The following is a 13703-nucleotide window of genomic DNA, read 5'->3' as shown; positions in this document are numbered from 1 at the left end:
CTGACACCGGCCAGGATTACGTAACAGGCCCAAGGCCCAAGAGAGAACACTGCTAAATATTCAGTCAAGGAGGTTATTCCTATGCCTCTTTATATCCCTGGGTCAGTGCACGTGCTAGGAGCTCTGATGCTGGGTGTTATGCTAAACAACAAAAAGATCAGCAAGTTGGTAAACAGTGATAAGGTGAGCAGACACAAGGGTTAGACCGTATCACCACCACGACCTGAATATGTAAAAGACTGTAAGAATGCATAGAGTCAGCGCCCAGCCATCCTCAGTGGATATATACGTGTACCAGCTACTGTGACATCACAGTTTAGCTCTCCGTTGGTACTTTTAGCTTAGAGAAACTGTTCCATCCAGCTGAGCTACAGAGCAAATTGTTTGCAGGATTGGAGGCACGTTGGGGATCATTCCCCACTGGTTGGCCAAGTGGTCTGGGTTCACGAGGGTGATTTGTGGGCGTGACATCCCCTCAGACAGGTGAAAAGAAGCAGCTGGTGACTATGTGAGGAGACAAACGGTAATGAACAGCCACAGTAACTCTAGTATATGGGCAATAGGAATATATGAAGTGTTGATGTTCGCACGTTTTGACTTATGTGTGGCCATTCTACTGGGCCTTTGTGCGGTTTTGTACAGGTTTACAGATACAATACAAAAAAAGTTCACAACATTAGAGGGAGATACCACTAGAACTGATCACTCAAGTGTGATCCCTGTTGCCACTGAATCATTTTGTGTGAACTCTCAGTCTCCCAGTGTCAAAAACATCAGGTAACAAAACTTGTTCCACCCTCCCAAGGTGAAGAGAGAAAAATGCAGCATATCTTGGACATAACAGCATAATAGCACATGTTCTGGCTTCGTTTTACCTGAAGAGACAGAAGCTTCAATAAACAGATGGACACACACACACACACACACACACACACAGAGCATTATTCATGCAGTAGGACGCCCCTAAATGGATCCATGTGTGCAAATGTCATCAGTAAATGTCAATAGCTTTTTGAGGCCTGTCCTGAGGCCATGGGACCCAGCATATGGGCCACAGGACTCAGATGTACCTTCATTTCCTACTACTATTCTATTTTTAACCTACTGTAAAAAACAACACAAATGTGAGAATCTTTTGACAAGTGAGAAGCAGAAAGGAGGACAGATATGATGGGAAGATGATTGTCATCCACCCCAGTGAAAGAGAAAAGAAGAAAAAAGACAAGTGTGGGAGGGAGGCATGAAACGTCTAATTGTTATAGAAGGAAACTGTCTATTAAAATGTGTAGACACTATAAACACTAGAGACACACACACACAGTTCTAAGCTGCAGACCTGTGTTTCTTAGGAATATGTTCTATTTAAAAAACACCCTACATTGACTTGAGTGTTTGCAGGTGGATCCACATTTTACTTAGATATTCCCATGTTGTTCGTACCTCAATGTAGGAAGCAAGCCTCGGGTAGACCCTGTAAGGTCCCAGTGTGTAGGACAGAGTGGTGGTGCAGGGGAAGGTGGTGGTCACAGCGTGGCTCACTTCAGGCAGAGAAAACACCTTGAAGCCAAACTTCTCATACAGCTTCTGCAGTTCTTCATCTGGTTTGTCCTCACCCTCACACAGGACGCTGCCCACCACATAGCGACATTTCTCTGATGGCCTCTGAAGGGACAGAGCGGGGTAAAGAAAGGAGAGCGTTAGCGCACAGCGCATGTAAAACATTCGCACCCATAAAATGAAAGAGAATTTTATTTTGAAAATCAAGAGTGGATAAGGTAGCAACAAATGCAGGACAGGATCCAGTAGGTCCTTAAAGCAAACAGAGAGGCCCAGGGAAAGGCAGAGCTCGGGAGGATGTCACAGATCTATGAGTCACCGATGTCGCTGATGCTTCATCAGCACAAAAACTGCACGTAGAAGTCATTTGATTTAAACTTGTGAAGGCACTGCAGCTTCACATGGTCTGCAGTGTCACTGAACAGAGGGCTGCCAGCTCTGATAATCATCCCTCCCCAGATATCCGACAGCCAGGTCACATATCAGGAAGTTCAAACTGTATCTGTGCTGGAAATCACGTTGGCCACTTACTTTCCCCTGTGCTGCATTTAAACAGCACTAAACAACACTTTACATAGCAACTGCTTATATTTGATGTTTTGCATTTTACCAAAATCAGTTGTGTTTCAGATGAAATATCAATAAACCGGTTGCTCCAACAACACATATCGTGCCCTTAGCTGTAAATATTCTTAACCACCATCACAATATTAAAACTGTTCTTAGCTAAAATGCGTCCACATGTGTGCAGATGTGAGAGGGTCAGAATCACAATCAGTGATCAGTGGGCAGCTGTCAGTCAGAAGAGGATCTGACAGATTCTCACGTGTTGGCAGCCTGCTGCTGTCTGTCTGTGGAGGTCCAGATGGAGAGTGGCGGCCGTTGGTAAAGGACAACACCAGTGTTTAGTAAGTTTATTTATTTATTGAATTATTTTTATGCACACTTCTTTCCAATTCATGATACAATTTAAAAAACGTGCAGACAGCTGCCCGTTCATTTAGAAGAGAGAAGATGGGAACTAATTAATTAATTCATGGGATTTGTAACAAAATTCGTGGTTTGGTCCTTTAAGAAATGCTGCTGGTTTCTGCTCTGTGGCAGTGGCCGTCTGTGAAAGGCTGGCACTGAGGGGGCACAGATGGGAGCCAGCAACACTCATCTTTATGTCCCTGGCATCCACGCATAATTATCACATCGAAACGCCACAACCTTCCCTTCTTGTCCGTCTCATTTCTCACATGCAGGACTATCTTCTGACTGCTCTGTGCTGCTACTATTTCCACTGCCCTACTTTGTTCATACGGCGGCTTTTGTGCCGTGATTCAGTGCGAGACTGAGACCGAGATAAATCTATTTGATCACTCCACCCCTAACCCTCAGTGCCTCTTAACGTCTGCATCATTAGTAATAACGCTGACTGACAGAGCCTGTTCAGCACGAGCAGATAATCTGTACTGTCACCTGACAGAGACCCTTGCCGCCGTGTTCAACAATGAGCCCGGGAACAGAGATCACCTGTTTTTGACAGGGAATTACTCGTGCATGGCAGCATGAGATACACACGATCTATTTACAATGAAGGAACGATTAACTGCAAACACAGATGTTCACGATGGCTGTGTAAGCACTGTCTCAGTAAATTATGACAATTCTGGCATGTCTATTTTAGAATCTGTAGCAAATTATAGTTTAGAAATATTAATTTAGAAAAGCCACTGTGGAGTCAACACTTCAAACAAGACGTCATTTTCTATTCTGACAGTTATTATCACTATAGAAGCAAAAGAGCATTAGGGTTGAGTGGTGGAGCTGAAGTCCCAGAACTAACTTACTAACTTCTGAGGTGTTGTGACCTGAGGATTTAGGGTCAAATTCAAAATGACCTCATCGTTTTCTTAAAACGGTACATTTTCTCAGTTGAAACATTTGAAATGTTTCCTACGATTTATTGTGAATATAATGTCTTTGCCTTCTGTTTCTAAGGGCTGTCAGTCGCACTCGGGTACAGCACGACTCCAAAGCACCCAGTGGTCTAAGATAAGACCACAACAATAACCATTCAATACAGAGGTAATAACAACTGTCCTCCCGTGGTCTTGTTTCAGTATCTTACCATCTCTACTATCTCTCATGCTGTCCACACTCAAGGACTAGAGCGTGGCAGCCAAACCAGTAGCTCACTAATGATATCATTCAGGGCTCTGGCTATCATTCACATCCTACACTGTGGCAAGAACAAACAGCTGCCCTGACTCCATCTCATCTCTGCTTCCCACCAGATAACACACCCTGGAGACTGCAGGCAATTAGGAGAGAGAGGAAGACTGTTCCACCGACGTGCCTCGTCTTTCCCACCACAGTTGTTTTGTTTGCGTTTGAAATTCTAACACCATTAAAGATAGAAATTCTCAGACGCTGTCCACTCTAAAATTCATCCGCTGCTAAAGCCGTGTGTTCACGGAGACAGCGTGAGTCCATTTCTCACAGGCAGCTAAGGAAAGCCCACTGTGACTTCTGACTGGCCTGCGTGAGAAGAAGAGAATCAGATAATGGGAAGACTGTGGAGCTTTTACCTCAGTGACTGGACACCGACATATTAAGCCGCAGAAAAGCGATGCAGCTAATGGTGACTTGTAAATGCCAATGAATGCACAGTGAAGCTATGTGCAGATTTCATCTGAATATGTCTCAGCTGGATTCATGTGCAGCAAGCGTTCATTTCCTACATGTCCCTACGCTAAAGTGGCTTATTAAATTAGACCAAAACACATATATACAGCCAACTTTGGTAGCAATCACAACCCGTGGGAGTGTAAGTTGGCTTTCCCTCACAAATAGTGCCATTCCTTTCCCTACCTGGTTCCCCTAAGCCAGGTCTCCAGGGACCTGTTGAGAGAAAAAGTAATTTCAAAAGCAATTCTTTGCTTGAGGCTACAAGGGCCTTTTTGATGGATGAGGGCTCTCTAACAATAAAACGGTATGCCTGACAGAGGTAATTCTTTATTAGCAGACATGTAATGAGGATTTACTCACTTCATCTCACTTGCTCTTGGCCCTCCATCTTTTCCCTCCTGGATATCACCACTTGGGATGCGTTGTTTTTACACGTGGTCATTTCTGAAGCGTTAGCAGACTCAAACAAGGCGAGCAGCCAACTCTCTTAAAGATTAAAGACAGAATCGAACTGAGCTCACCATATTCTGCTGAAAGAGACCATCACCACGCTCATTAAAACACCAAGTGACCAGTCAACAAAACGCTCATTTAAATTAGCAGTGGGAGCGATTACACCGGTGCTCTTTAGAGTCAGCCCATAATGAACAGTAAACCATGTAAACAGACTAGGACACTGCTATTAGAGAGCATGAATTTCAAATGAAGGCACTTTTATTTTTTGAACAGGTTGCACTCTAAAATATGTAATGTGAATGACAACATGCTGACAAGTGTTGACAATGAGAGCCAAACATGACGCCTGCCCTTCATGCTCTTGTTGGCAAACTGGGTTTATCGCTGTGCCAGAGCGGAGTTAAGAGGCTGTGATTGAACAGGGGTCTCTCACTGCACTGCAGTCAATAAATCTGCAAATTTGGAGCCTTTCCAGGCCTATATATGCTGTCTTCACATCAACATCTGCGGTGAAGCATGACAAGCAGCAAACGCAGCATTCATAAAGAACACTACAAGTTTGTGAAGAGTAGATAACAGCCCAAAAAATCGTATTTCATCTATGGTCCAATTGCATCGGACGAACTGCACAAACAGTACACGTCACTGCCTCTGCTGGAGAGCTCTCTCTTTCTGTTCAGTGGTTCACTGAATCATTTTCTTTCCCATATCTGGAACACCAAGACAGATGGTGTTTAGGGCACGTCCGTGAACAAGTGAAGAACCTGACACATGGGCAGCAAGAAGAACAGAAGACCAACAAGATAAGAAACCGTCTTTTGCCTCAGTGTGTCAAAGCGATAACGTGTCTCGGCCAATTAGAAGCCTCACGCCTCCCACAGGCAGATGAGGCAGCAGAGACCAAGTGACCAGGAAGAAAATTGAAACTAATAGGTCTGAAAAGCACTGGGACCACAGGTACGCTGTGACGAGCTGTTTGCAAAGGAATTAACGAAGCAGAAATCGCAGTGGAGCAAACTGATTTAGCAAGTCCACATTTAGTGAGGGTCATTTTAGAATCTGGGCACAAAGCAAAATCAGTCATCACACTGGCTGATTTAATATCAGCCCATTGTAACTGCAACATGTGCAAAAACAAAATCAAGACTTATTCGAATTACAAAGTTGAAAACATCTATATGTCCTACTTTGGAAGAGGGTCCTCAAGCATCCAAATCAGATTATACATCCACTGCGGTGACGAGGCGTGGGCCCGGACGGCCCCTCGAGTCAGGAGCCAGTGGAAATGTTTTTTGTCTCTCTCTCTCTTTCACCAAGTGCAGCTCTGTCCCTTTAGGCTGTGCTCAGACCTAGCTGGTAATTACACATGGCATCCTGGGAGTTCTGGCATGTATAATTACTGGCGAGGATCAGCAGCCTGCTGGAGGCAGGACACAGTTTTCCTTTACCACAGTTGTGGAGCTGGTTCACCACTCCTTGGCCAGCTGGAAATAGCGTGGCACTCCTCCAGCCAGATGTCATAGGGCAGGCAGATAATCTTCTCTAATAAGAGATATGAATGAATTGCTCCCTCCTCTGCACAGGCTTACTTCCTTCTCTACAAATGTTCAGCGCCTCCTTGCTCCCCATAAGCCGCTCTCATAAATATTTTTAATCCAATATCCTGTGCGTCGTAACACAGGCTGAAAAGCGTGTGGCAGGACTGATAATGCAAAAGACATTTTTAACCACTTGGCCTTCACTGACTGACACGTCAGCTTGGGAATAATGTCTTTTCTCCTGCACTCAAAGGCAATTTCCCATTTAAGAGACTGAGTCTGGATTGCTGCTTTCTTATTGTGCAGTATTTGACAGACTGTAGAGATACTGCATAAACATTAACAGGGTGCTTTGCTACAGGGAGCACCATCCTGTCCACAGCCTTGCATAACATTGACTTCAAGACCTGCGGGACCAAACTTCAGAGTATCAGCCAGCGTATATTTTTCTCATTTTATATCTACCTTTAAAAGCAGCAGCTCCTTGCTAAGACACACACCCCCCCCCCCCACTCCCATCCACCACCACAACCTTTCATGTTGCTGCTGTCAACACAGACAAGCGGCAGTAAAATGCTAATAAATTTGACTGAGTGTGCAGCGATGCCGGCCGCTCTGATCTGAAATTCCGATTGATAAATTGGAGCACGGCGAGCTTCTCAAGGTGAGTCAGACTCCTACCAATTTATACCCCTCTTCCAAGGCAGCTCCGCACCTCGCCTCATCTCTCACTGCCACTCCCATATTCGTCTGCACATGACATTTCATTTTCTCCTGCTTGTCATGGGGAACCACGGGTAGGTTCACTTCTGAAGCTGAAACAAAATGGGAATTTAGTAGATCAGACCACGAGCCAAAGAGCAGCTGCAGTAAGAACAGGAGTATAACCGCTCCAGACAGAAATGGTCCTTCCATAAATTTGTACTAACCACTAATCTACTACTTTACTGAGTTCCTTACTCTGTAGTGGTTTATTGTGTTTTTCCCCTCGTGACACACACACTGGCCTCGGGGGGACTCGCTGCTGTCAGCTCTTTTTCATGGATTTTGCTCGGGAGATTCCTCACAGACAGGAAGCCTGCCTGTGGATTATTTATTCCTTTCAACAACAAAACAAAGAGCTACAACCCAGAAATCCAATGATTTAGACTGGATTTTATCCAGTCTGGGATTTGATCAATATGTGGTTAAAGCTCCATCACTATTGAGCCCGTGGCAACTCTGCCTTGAAGGGACCCGGTGATTTCCGATGTTGTGGGTCAACATCCAGTCAACTGATCCCTGTGAGCAAAACCCTGAACCTTCAGGGCTTTGGAGATAAAGTGTTAATGCAATTAAAAAGAATACATGCAACCACATCCATGACTGAACGGACCAGCACCATCGAGAAGAGCAACTACTGTAGATTTAGTGCAAATTAGCTCGATTGCCTCCGCACAGCGAGGTGAGACTTTAGCGGTGCAGGCTGCTGAAACGAAACAGTCGACAAGCATCAAAAGAGCCGTCACACTTGCCACATATAGATTCAGCTACTGTAACGGACCCTGCTCTTTTGATCCACTGCTGTAGTTAGATGGGAATCACGGCCCTCAGGACATAGAGTCCTGCTAGCTTTTATCATGTCATCAGCTCGAACTACATTACAGTTCAAACACAAAGTGAAGGGAAATGACTGACTGGTGAAAACCAGCTCTACTCTAGACCCAGAGCCAGGACTGAAAACTATGGGAATATATAAAAATGACCCAATATTAACACACTGCCACCTGGGCAGGTTGGAAATCCAGTTTTATTTTATTATGGTCATTTTTTAACTGAATGGATAACCAGTCACATTACTTAGTCCATGGTAGTAAATTAGGTACAAAGATCAACTGGGTTTTCTCCTGCCTCCCAGACAAACTCCACTTCAATGCTAATACTGCCCTCTGGTGGCCATCACTGTACAGCAAACAGGCTTCCTACCATACACACAGTACATCTCATAAAAATAATACACCAGACTAATCAATGAACAGTATTTTCACACACTATACACACGCAGTCGAGTCAGATCAGGCCCGAAAAATGATTGTTGAGAAGACAACGGTACATTTCGCACTTTCTAATCTTACATCAGTGGCCTGTGTTTTACCACCATGGACGTTTTATTCTGAGACTATCCTTAAAAACACTTTTGTGGTTTCTGTTTAATAGTCAGACTCCTGGCCCACAGATTCTTACGTCATACACCAAACAGCTTCTGTCAAAACTAGACAAAGATCGTAGACAGAGACGTCAGGCCCAACAGAAGTAAGAGCGTCTTGGGTCTGGTGGTGACACAAACCTCTGAACATCCTGTCATGGCTGCATATGATCCAAACCCTCCACAAACTGACAGCAGCAGAAAAGTTTTAAAAGCTCCTCAGTGAGACTCAACTTTCCAGTGGTATGACTCACAGTCAGGGTTTCCATTAAAAGCCTTGACTCACATAAGGACCGCGAGCTACAGAGGCTCTGGCACCACAACTACCTCAGCGCTCAAACATCAGCAGATCTGACACAAAGCAGAAAGACAATTACAAAGAGCTGCCACGATCTTTCTTCCTCACAGGATATATGATCCGATTTGACAGAACTGATTTCTACAACATACAGTGATCTCATTAGCAGAAACAACAAAAGACAGCAGACTTTAATAATCCTAACTAGGCCCCCAACACTGTAGTCGTTGCCCCAGAGACTGGGTCTCTGTGTCCTTTTGGCTGATGTGCCAAAAACCTACTGTTCTTCAGACCAGCTGTAACTAACGCTGCGCTCAAATGTCAGCACAATAAAGGTTATTCAAAACAAAGAGCTGCACAGGTAGTTTCATTTTAGGTCGTGTAACAATATTCAATATTCTGCCACCGTGCAGGTTTTACCTGCTGTCGTATGTTTGTGTCCTTCTCACATACCAGCTGGGAACTCAACAAACATTCCCGTCTGTTCCTTGTTGATCAGAACACCACTTGAGATAAACGGTGGCAACTGCAACTGCAACCTTATTTGTTCAGCACTTTTAAAAACTGAAGTTGGCCAAAGTGCTGTACAAGATAAAAACATAAAGGAGAAGTAAAAGCAACACCAGAAACCACCAAACAGATCAAATCAAAATAAGATAAATAGTGTCAACACCTCAGACTGGGTCAAAGGTCATTGGAAACAGGTGAGTTTTAAGAAGAGATTTAAACACGGGTCATGAGGAGGCCTGTCACAGGTGGAAGGGCAGCTCATTGCACAGCTTTGGTGCTGCCACCGCAAAAGCTCGGTCCCATCTGAGCCTCTGTTTAGTCTTTGGAACAGCTGGTCCGTCTGAGCGGCCGCTGTGTGAGGTTTGAACACGATACCGTAACAGATCTCAGCCAAGGAGCGAGCCTTCACACAAAGGTTGGTTTTTGGGTCGGGGTCAGGACGACAAAGGATCGTGTAAACAGCTTAGAGCGTCGTCTCTCTTCAGACGCACCTAAAGAAGCTGTGCCTGACGTTTCAGCCTGCAGTGTGGTCAGAGTCAGACGCCGACACGAGCTGGAGCCACAGACAAGAGGGAAAAAATATCAACAGTGCAACGTGGCATTGAACAGCTGACTGCTTTCATCATTCAGCCTCGGCTCCTTTACATTTAACCCCTTGAGTCACACGTGCTGAGTTACATCTACTTCTTGTGGTGAACGTTCGCTCTGTTGCAAAATGAACTACTTCCTTCATCCCACGTGGGATTAGCCGCAGGTCCAACGTATATTTGCATCACTGACTCGTGTGTTGAAAAGTGTTTAGTCTGTAAAACATCAGAAAATGTTAATCTGTTTTTTTTTCTGTGTCCAAACCGACAGTCAAAAAGACAAAGTTTACAATGTTACATCATTTATTCAGCAATGAGTTTGTAAAGAATTACCATGTGGTATCATTTGGGTCAAATGCAAAACTTACTATACAGCGACTTGTGGATTAATAAACTTCAGTCTACGTCTGACACGTCCCCTTGTTTTCTGGGAAACTGTGGCTGGACATGTCCACCCTGGACAGGTCCCCAGTCCATCACAGGGCCACATAGAGACCAACAACCTCACACACTCACACTCACTCCTATGGGCAATTTAGAGTCACCAATCAACCTGACATACATGTTTTTGGACTGTGGGAGGAAACCAGAGTACCTGGAGAAAACCCACACAAGCACAGGGAGAACATGCAGACTCCACACAGAAAGGCCCCTGATGGGTTTCAAACCAGGAACCTTCTTGCTGTGAGGCAACAGGGCTAACCACTAACCCACCGTGCTGCCTTACATACTGAATGATTTATACAGATGAAGACGAAGGTGTGAGTGACCTCTAAGGCTCTTTCCAGGTGCCAAAACATACCTGGGCCTAAAACCTTATCAGGGAACAAAGTACACTGGGTTTTGTTGTTGTTGTTATGGCTCGAGGTCACGTGTCAACCCAGGTAGACTGACGTCAAGCAGGTGCCGGGTCTCACCTGTTTGGGGTCATCGTAGTAGACACCGATGGAGCTGAGCTTGGGCCCGATGCTGCAGCTCTCAGTGTAGACCGACCCGCAGTCCTTGTACGGTCCCTCTTTGAACTTATAGGCGATGGTCACATTCCTGATAGGAGGCGGCCCGGTCTTTATCACCACGTCCGACAGGAGCCCCGAGTACAGCAGGAAAGCCCCGACGGTCACAGTCAAACACAGCAGGAGCAGGAGGATCAGGACCACCAGGATTAGATCAGACATCTCTCCAAGCTGCGGAAAAATCTGCCAAAGCTTCGCGTCCTCGTCCGGATGCAGCGACACTGCGGCCTCCTGGGCTCGAACCACAACACGGAAACGCGTCCGACCGAGAGTCGGAGCTAAACGTGTCTCTGACAAACGCAACGACCTGCTCGGAGGAGAAAACAGTCGCTCGGGTTCACGTTCAAGACACTTTGTTGATGCTGTTTCCCCAAACAGTCGGACATGCTTCCTGGATGGACCATCCGTGTCCGCGCTGCAGGGAGCTGTAGTTTCATTAAACCGTCACTGTGCTTTTACCGATCACACCGTCAACATGTCAGATATGAACATAGTATGTTGGAGCTAAATAATGTCTCAGTGTTTATCTTCTTCATCCATATGAACCATAGCGACTTCCCAAAGCATATGCATCTACGGTCAAGACCCCCCCCCCTTATCATTATAGTGGTTTGACCCAGGAGGCAGAAAGAACATCATGACATTTCTCCGCTTCCTGCATTTATCTCCGTTTCTTGCATTTATCTCCGTTTCTTGCATTTATCTCCGCTTCTTGCATTTATCTCCATTTCTTGCATTTATCTCCGCTTCTTGCATTTATCTCCGCTTCTTGCATTTATCTCCGTTTCTTGCATTTATCTCCGCTTCTTGCATTTATCTCCGTTTCTTGCATTTATCTCCGCTTCTTGCATTTATCTCCATTTCTTGCATTTATCTCCGCTTCTTGCATTTATCTCCGCTTCTTGCATTTATCTCCATTTCCTGCATTTATCTCCGCTTCTTGCATTTATCTCCGCTTCTTGCATTTATCTCCGCTTCTTGCATTTATCTCCATTTCTTGCATTTATCTCCGCTTTTTGCATTTATCTCCGCTTCTTGCATTTATCTCCGCTTCTTGCATTTATCTCCATTTCTTGCATTTATCTCCGCTTTTTGCATTTATCTCCGCTTCTTGCATTTATCTCCGTTTCTTGCATTTATCTCCGCTTCTTGCATTTATCTCCATTTCTTGCATTTATCTCCGCTTTTTGCATTTATCTCCGCTTCTTGCATTTATCTCCATTTCTTGCATTTATCTCCGCTTCTTGCATTTATCTCCGCTTCTTGCATTTATCTCCATTTCTTGCATTTATCTCCGCTTCTTGCATTTATCTCCGCTTCTTGCATTTATCTCCGCTTCTTGCATTTATCTCCATTTCTTGCATTTATCTCCGCTTCTTGCATTTATCTCCGCTTCTTGCATTTATCTCCGTTTCTTGCATTTATCTCCATTTCTTGCATTTATCTCCGCTTCTTGCATTTATCTCCGCTTCTTGCATTTATCTCCGCTTCTTGCATTTATCTCCATTTCCTGCATTTATCTCCGCTTCTTGCATTTATCTCCGCTTCTTGCATTTATCTCCGCTTCTTGCATTTATCTCCGTTTCTTGCATTTATCTCCGCTTCTTGCATTTATCTCCATTTCTTGCATTTATCTCCGCTTTTTGCATTTATCTCCGCTTCTTGCATTTATCTCCGCTTCTTGCATTTATCTCCGCTTCTTGCATTTATCTCCATTTCTTGCATTTATCTCCATTTCTTGCATTTATCTCCGCTTCTTGCATTTATCTCCGCTTCTTGCATTTATCTCCATTTCTTGCATTTATCTCCGCTTCTTGCATTTATCTCCGTTTCTTGCATTTATCTCCGTTTCTTGCATTTATCTCCGCTTCTTGCATTTATCTCCGCTTCTTGCATTTATCTCCATTTCTTGCATTTATCTCCATTTCTTGCATTTATCTCCGCTTCTTGCATTTATCTCCGCTTCTTGCATTTATCTCCATTTCTTGCATTTATCTCCGCTTCTTGCATTTATCTCCGTTTCTTGCATTTATCTCCGCTTCTTGCATTTATCTGTTTCTTGCATTTATCTCCGCTTTTTGCATTTATCTCCGTTTCTTGCATTTATCTCCGTTTCTTGCATTTATCTCCGTTTCTTGCATTTATCTCCGCTTCTTGCATTTATCTGTTTCTTGCATTTATCTCCGCTTTTTGCATTTATCTCAGTTTCTTGCATTTATCTCCGTTTCTTGCATTTATCTCCGTTTCTTGCATTTATCTCCGCTTCTTGCATTTATCTGTTTCTTGCATTTATCTCCGCTTCTTGCATTTATCTCCGCTTCTTGCATTTATCTCCGTTTCTTGCATTTATCTCCGCTTCTTGCATTTATCTCCGTTTCTTGCATTTATCTCCGTTTCTTGCATTTATCTCCGTTTCTTGCATTTATCTCCGCTTCTTGCATTTATCTGTTTGCATTTATCTCCGCTTTTTGCATTTATCTCCGCTTTTTGCATTTATCTCAGTTTCTTGCATTTATCTCCGTTTCTTGCATTTATCTCCGCTTCTTGCATTTATCTCCGTTTCTTGCATTTATCTCCGTTTCTTGCATTTATCTCCGTTTCTTGCATTTATCTCCGCTTCTTGCATTTATCTGTTTCTTGCATTGATCTCCGCTTTTTGCATTTATCTCAGTTTCTTGCATTTATCTCCGTTTCTTGCATTTATCTCCGCTTCTTGCATTTATCTGTTTCTTGCATTTATCTCCGCTTTTTGCATTTATCTCAGTTTCTTGCATTTATCTCCGTTTCTTGCATTTATCTCCGTTTCTTGCATTTATCTCCGCTTCTTGCATTTATCTGTTTCTTGCATTTATCTCCGCTTTTTGCATTTATCTCCGTTTCTTG

The 13703-nt window shown here is 44.1% G+C and overlaps 1 protein-coding gene across 1 annotated transcript in view; it reads right to left on the bottom strand.

Annotated features, from left to right (window-relative positions):
* Positions 1 to 11212, bottom strand: part of tex264a (testis expressed 264, ER-phagy receptor a) — a 47859-nt gene extending 36647 nt beyond the window's left edge. The window contains exons 1-2 of the mRNA XM_026308120.1: positions 10725 to 11212; positions 1441 to 1662 (exon numbers count right to left, since the gene is read on the bottom strand). Coding sequence (XP_026163905.1) covers positions 1441 to 1662; positions 10725 to 10982 — 480 coding nt within the window. The 5' untranslated portion in view covers positions 10983 to 11212. The remainder of the gene's footprint in view (positions 1 to 1440; positions 1663 to 10724) is intronic.
* Positions 11213 to 13703: the final 2491 nt, after the last annotated feature.

This window comes from Mastacembelus armatus, chromosome 5, assembly GCF_900324485.2.
Source record: "Mastacembelus armatus chromosome 5, fMasArm1.2, whole genome shotgun sequence".
NCBI lineage: Eukaryota > Metazoa > Chordata > Actinopteri > Synbranchiformes > Mastacembelidae > Mastacembelus > Mastacembelus armatus.
The sequence above is the reverse complement of the archived record's forward strand: the minus strand, read 5'-3'. Positions and strand labels throughout refer to the sequence as shown.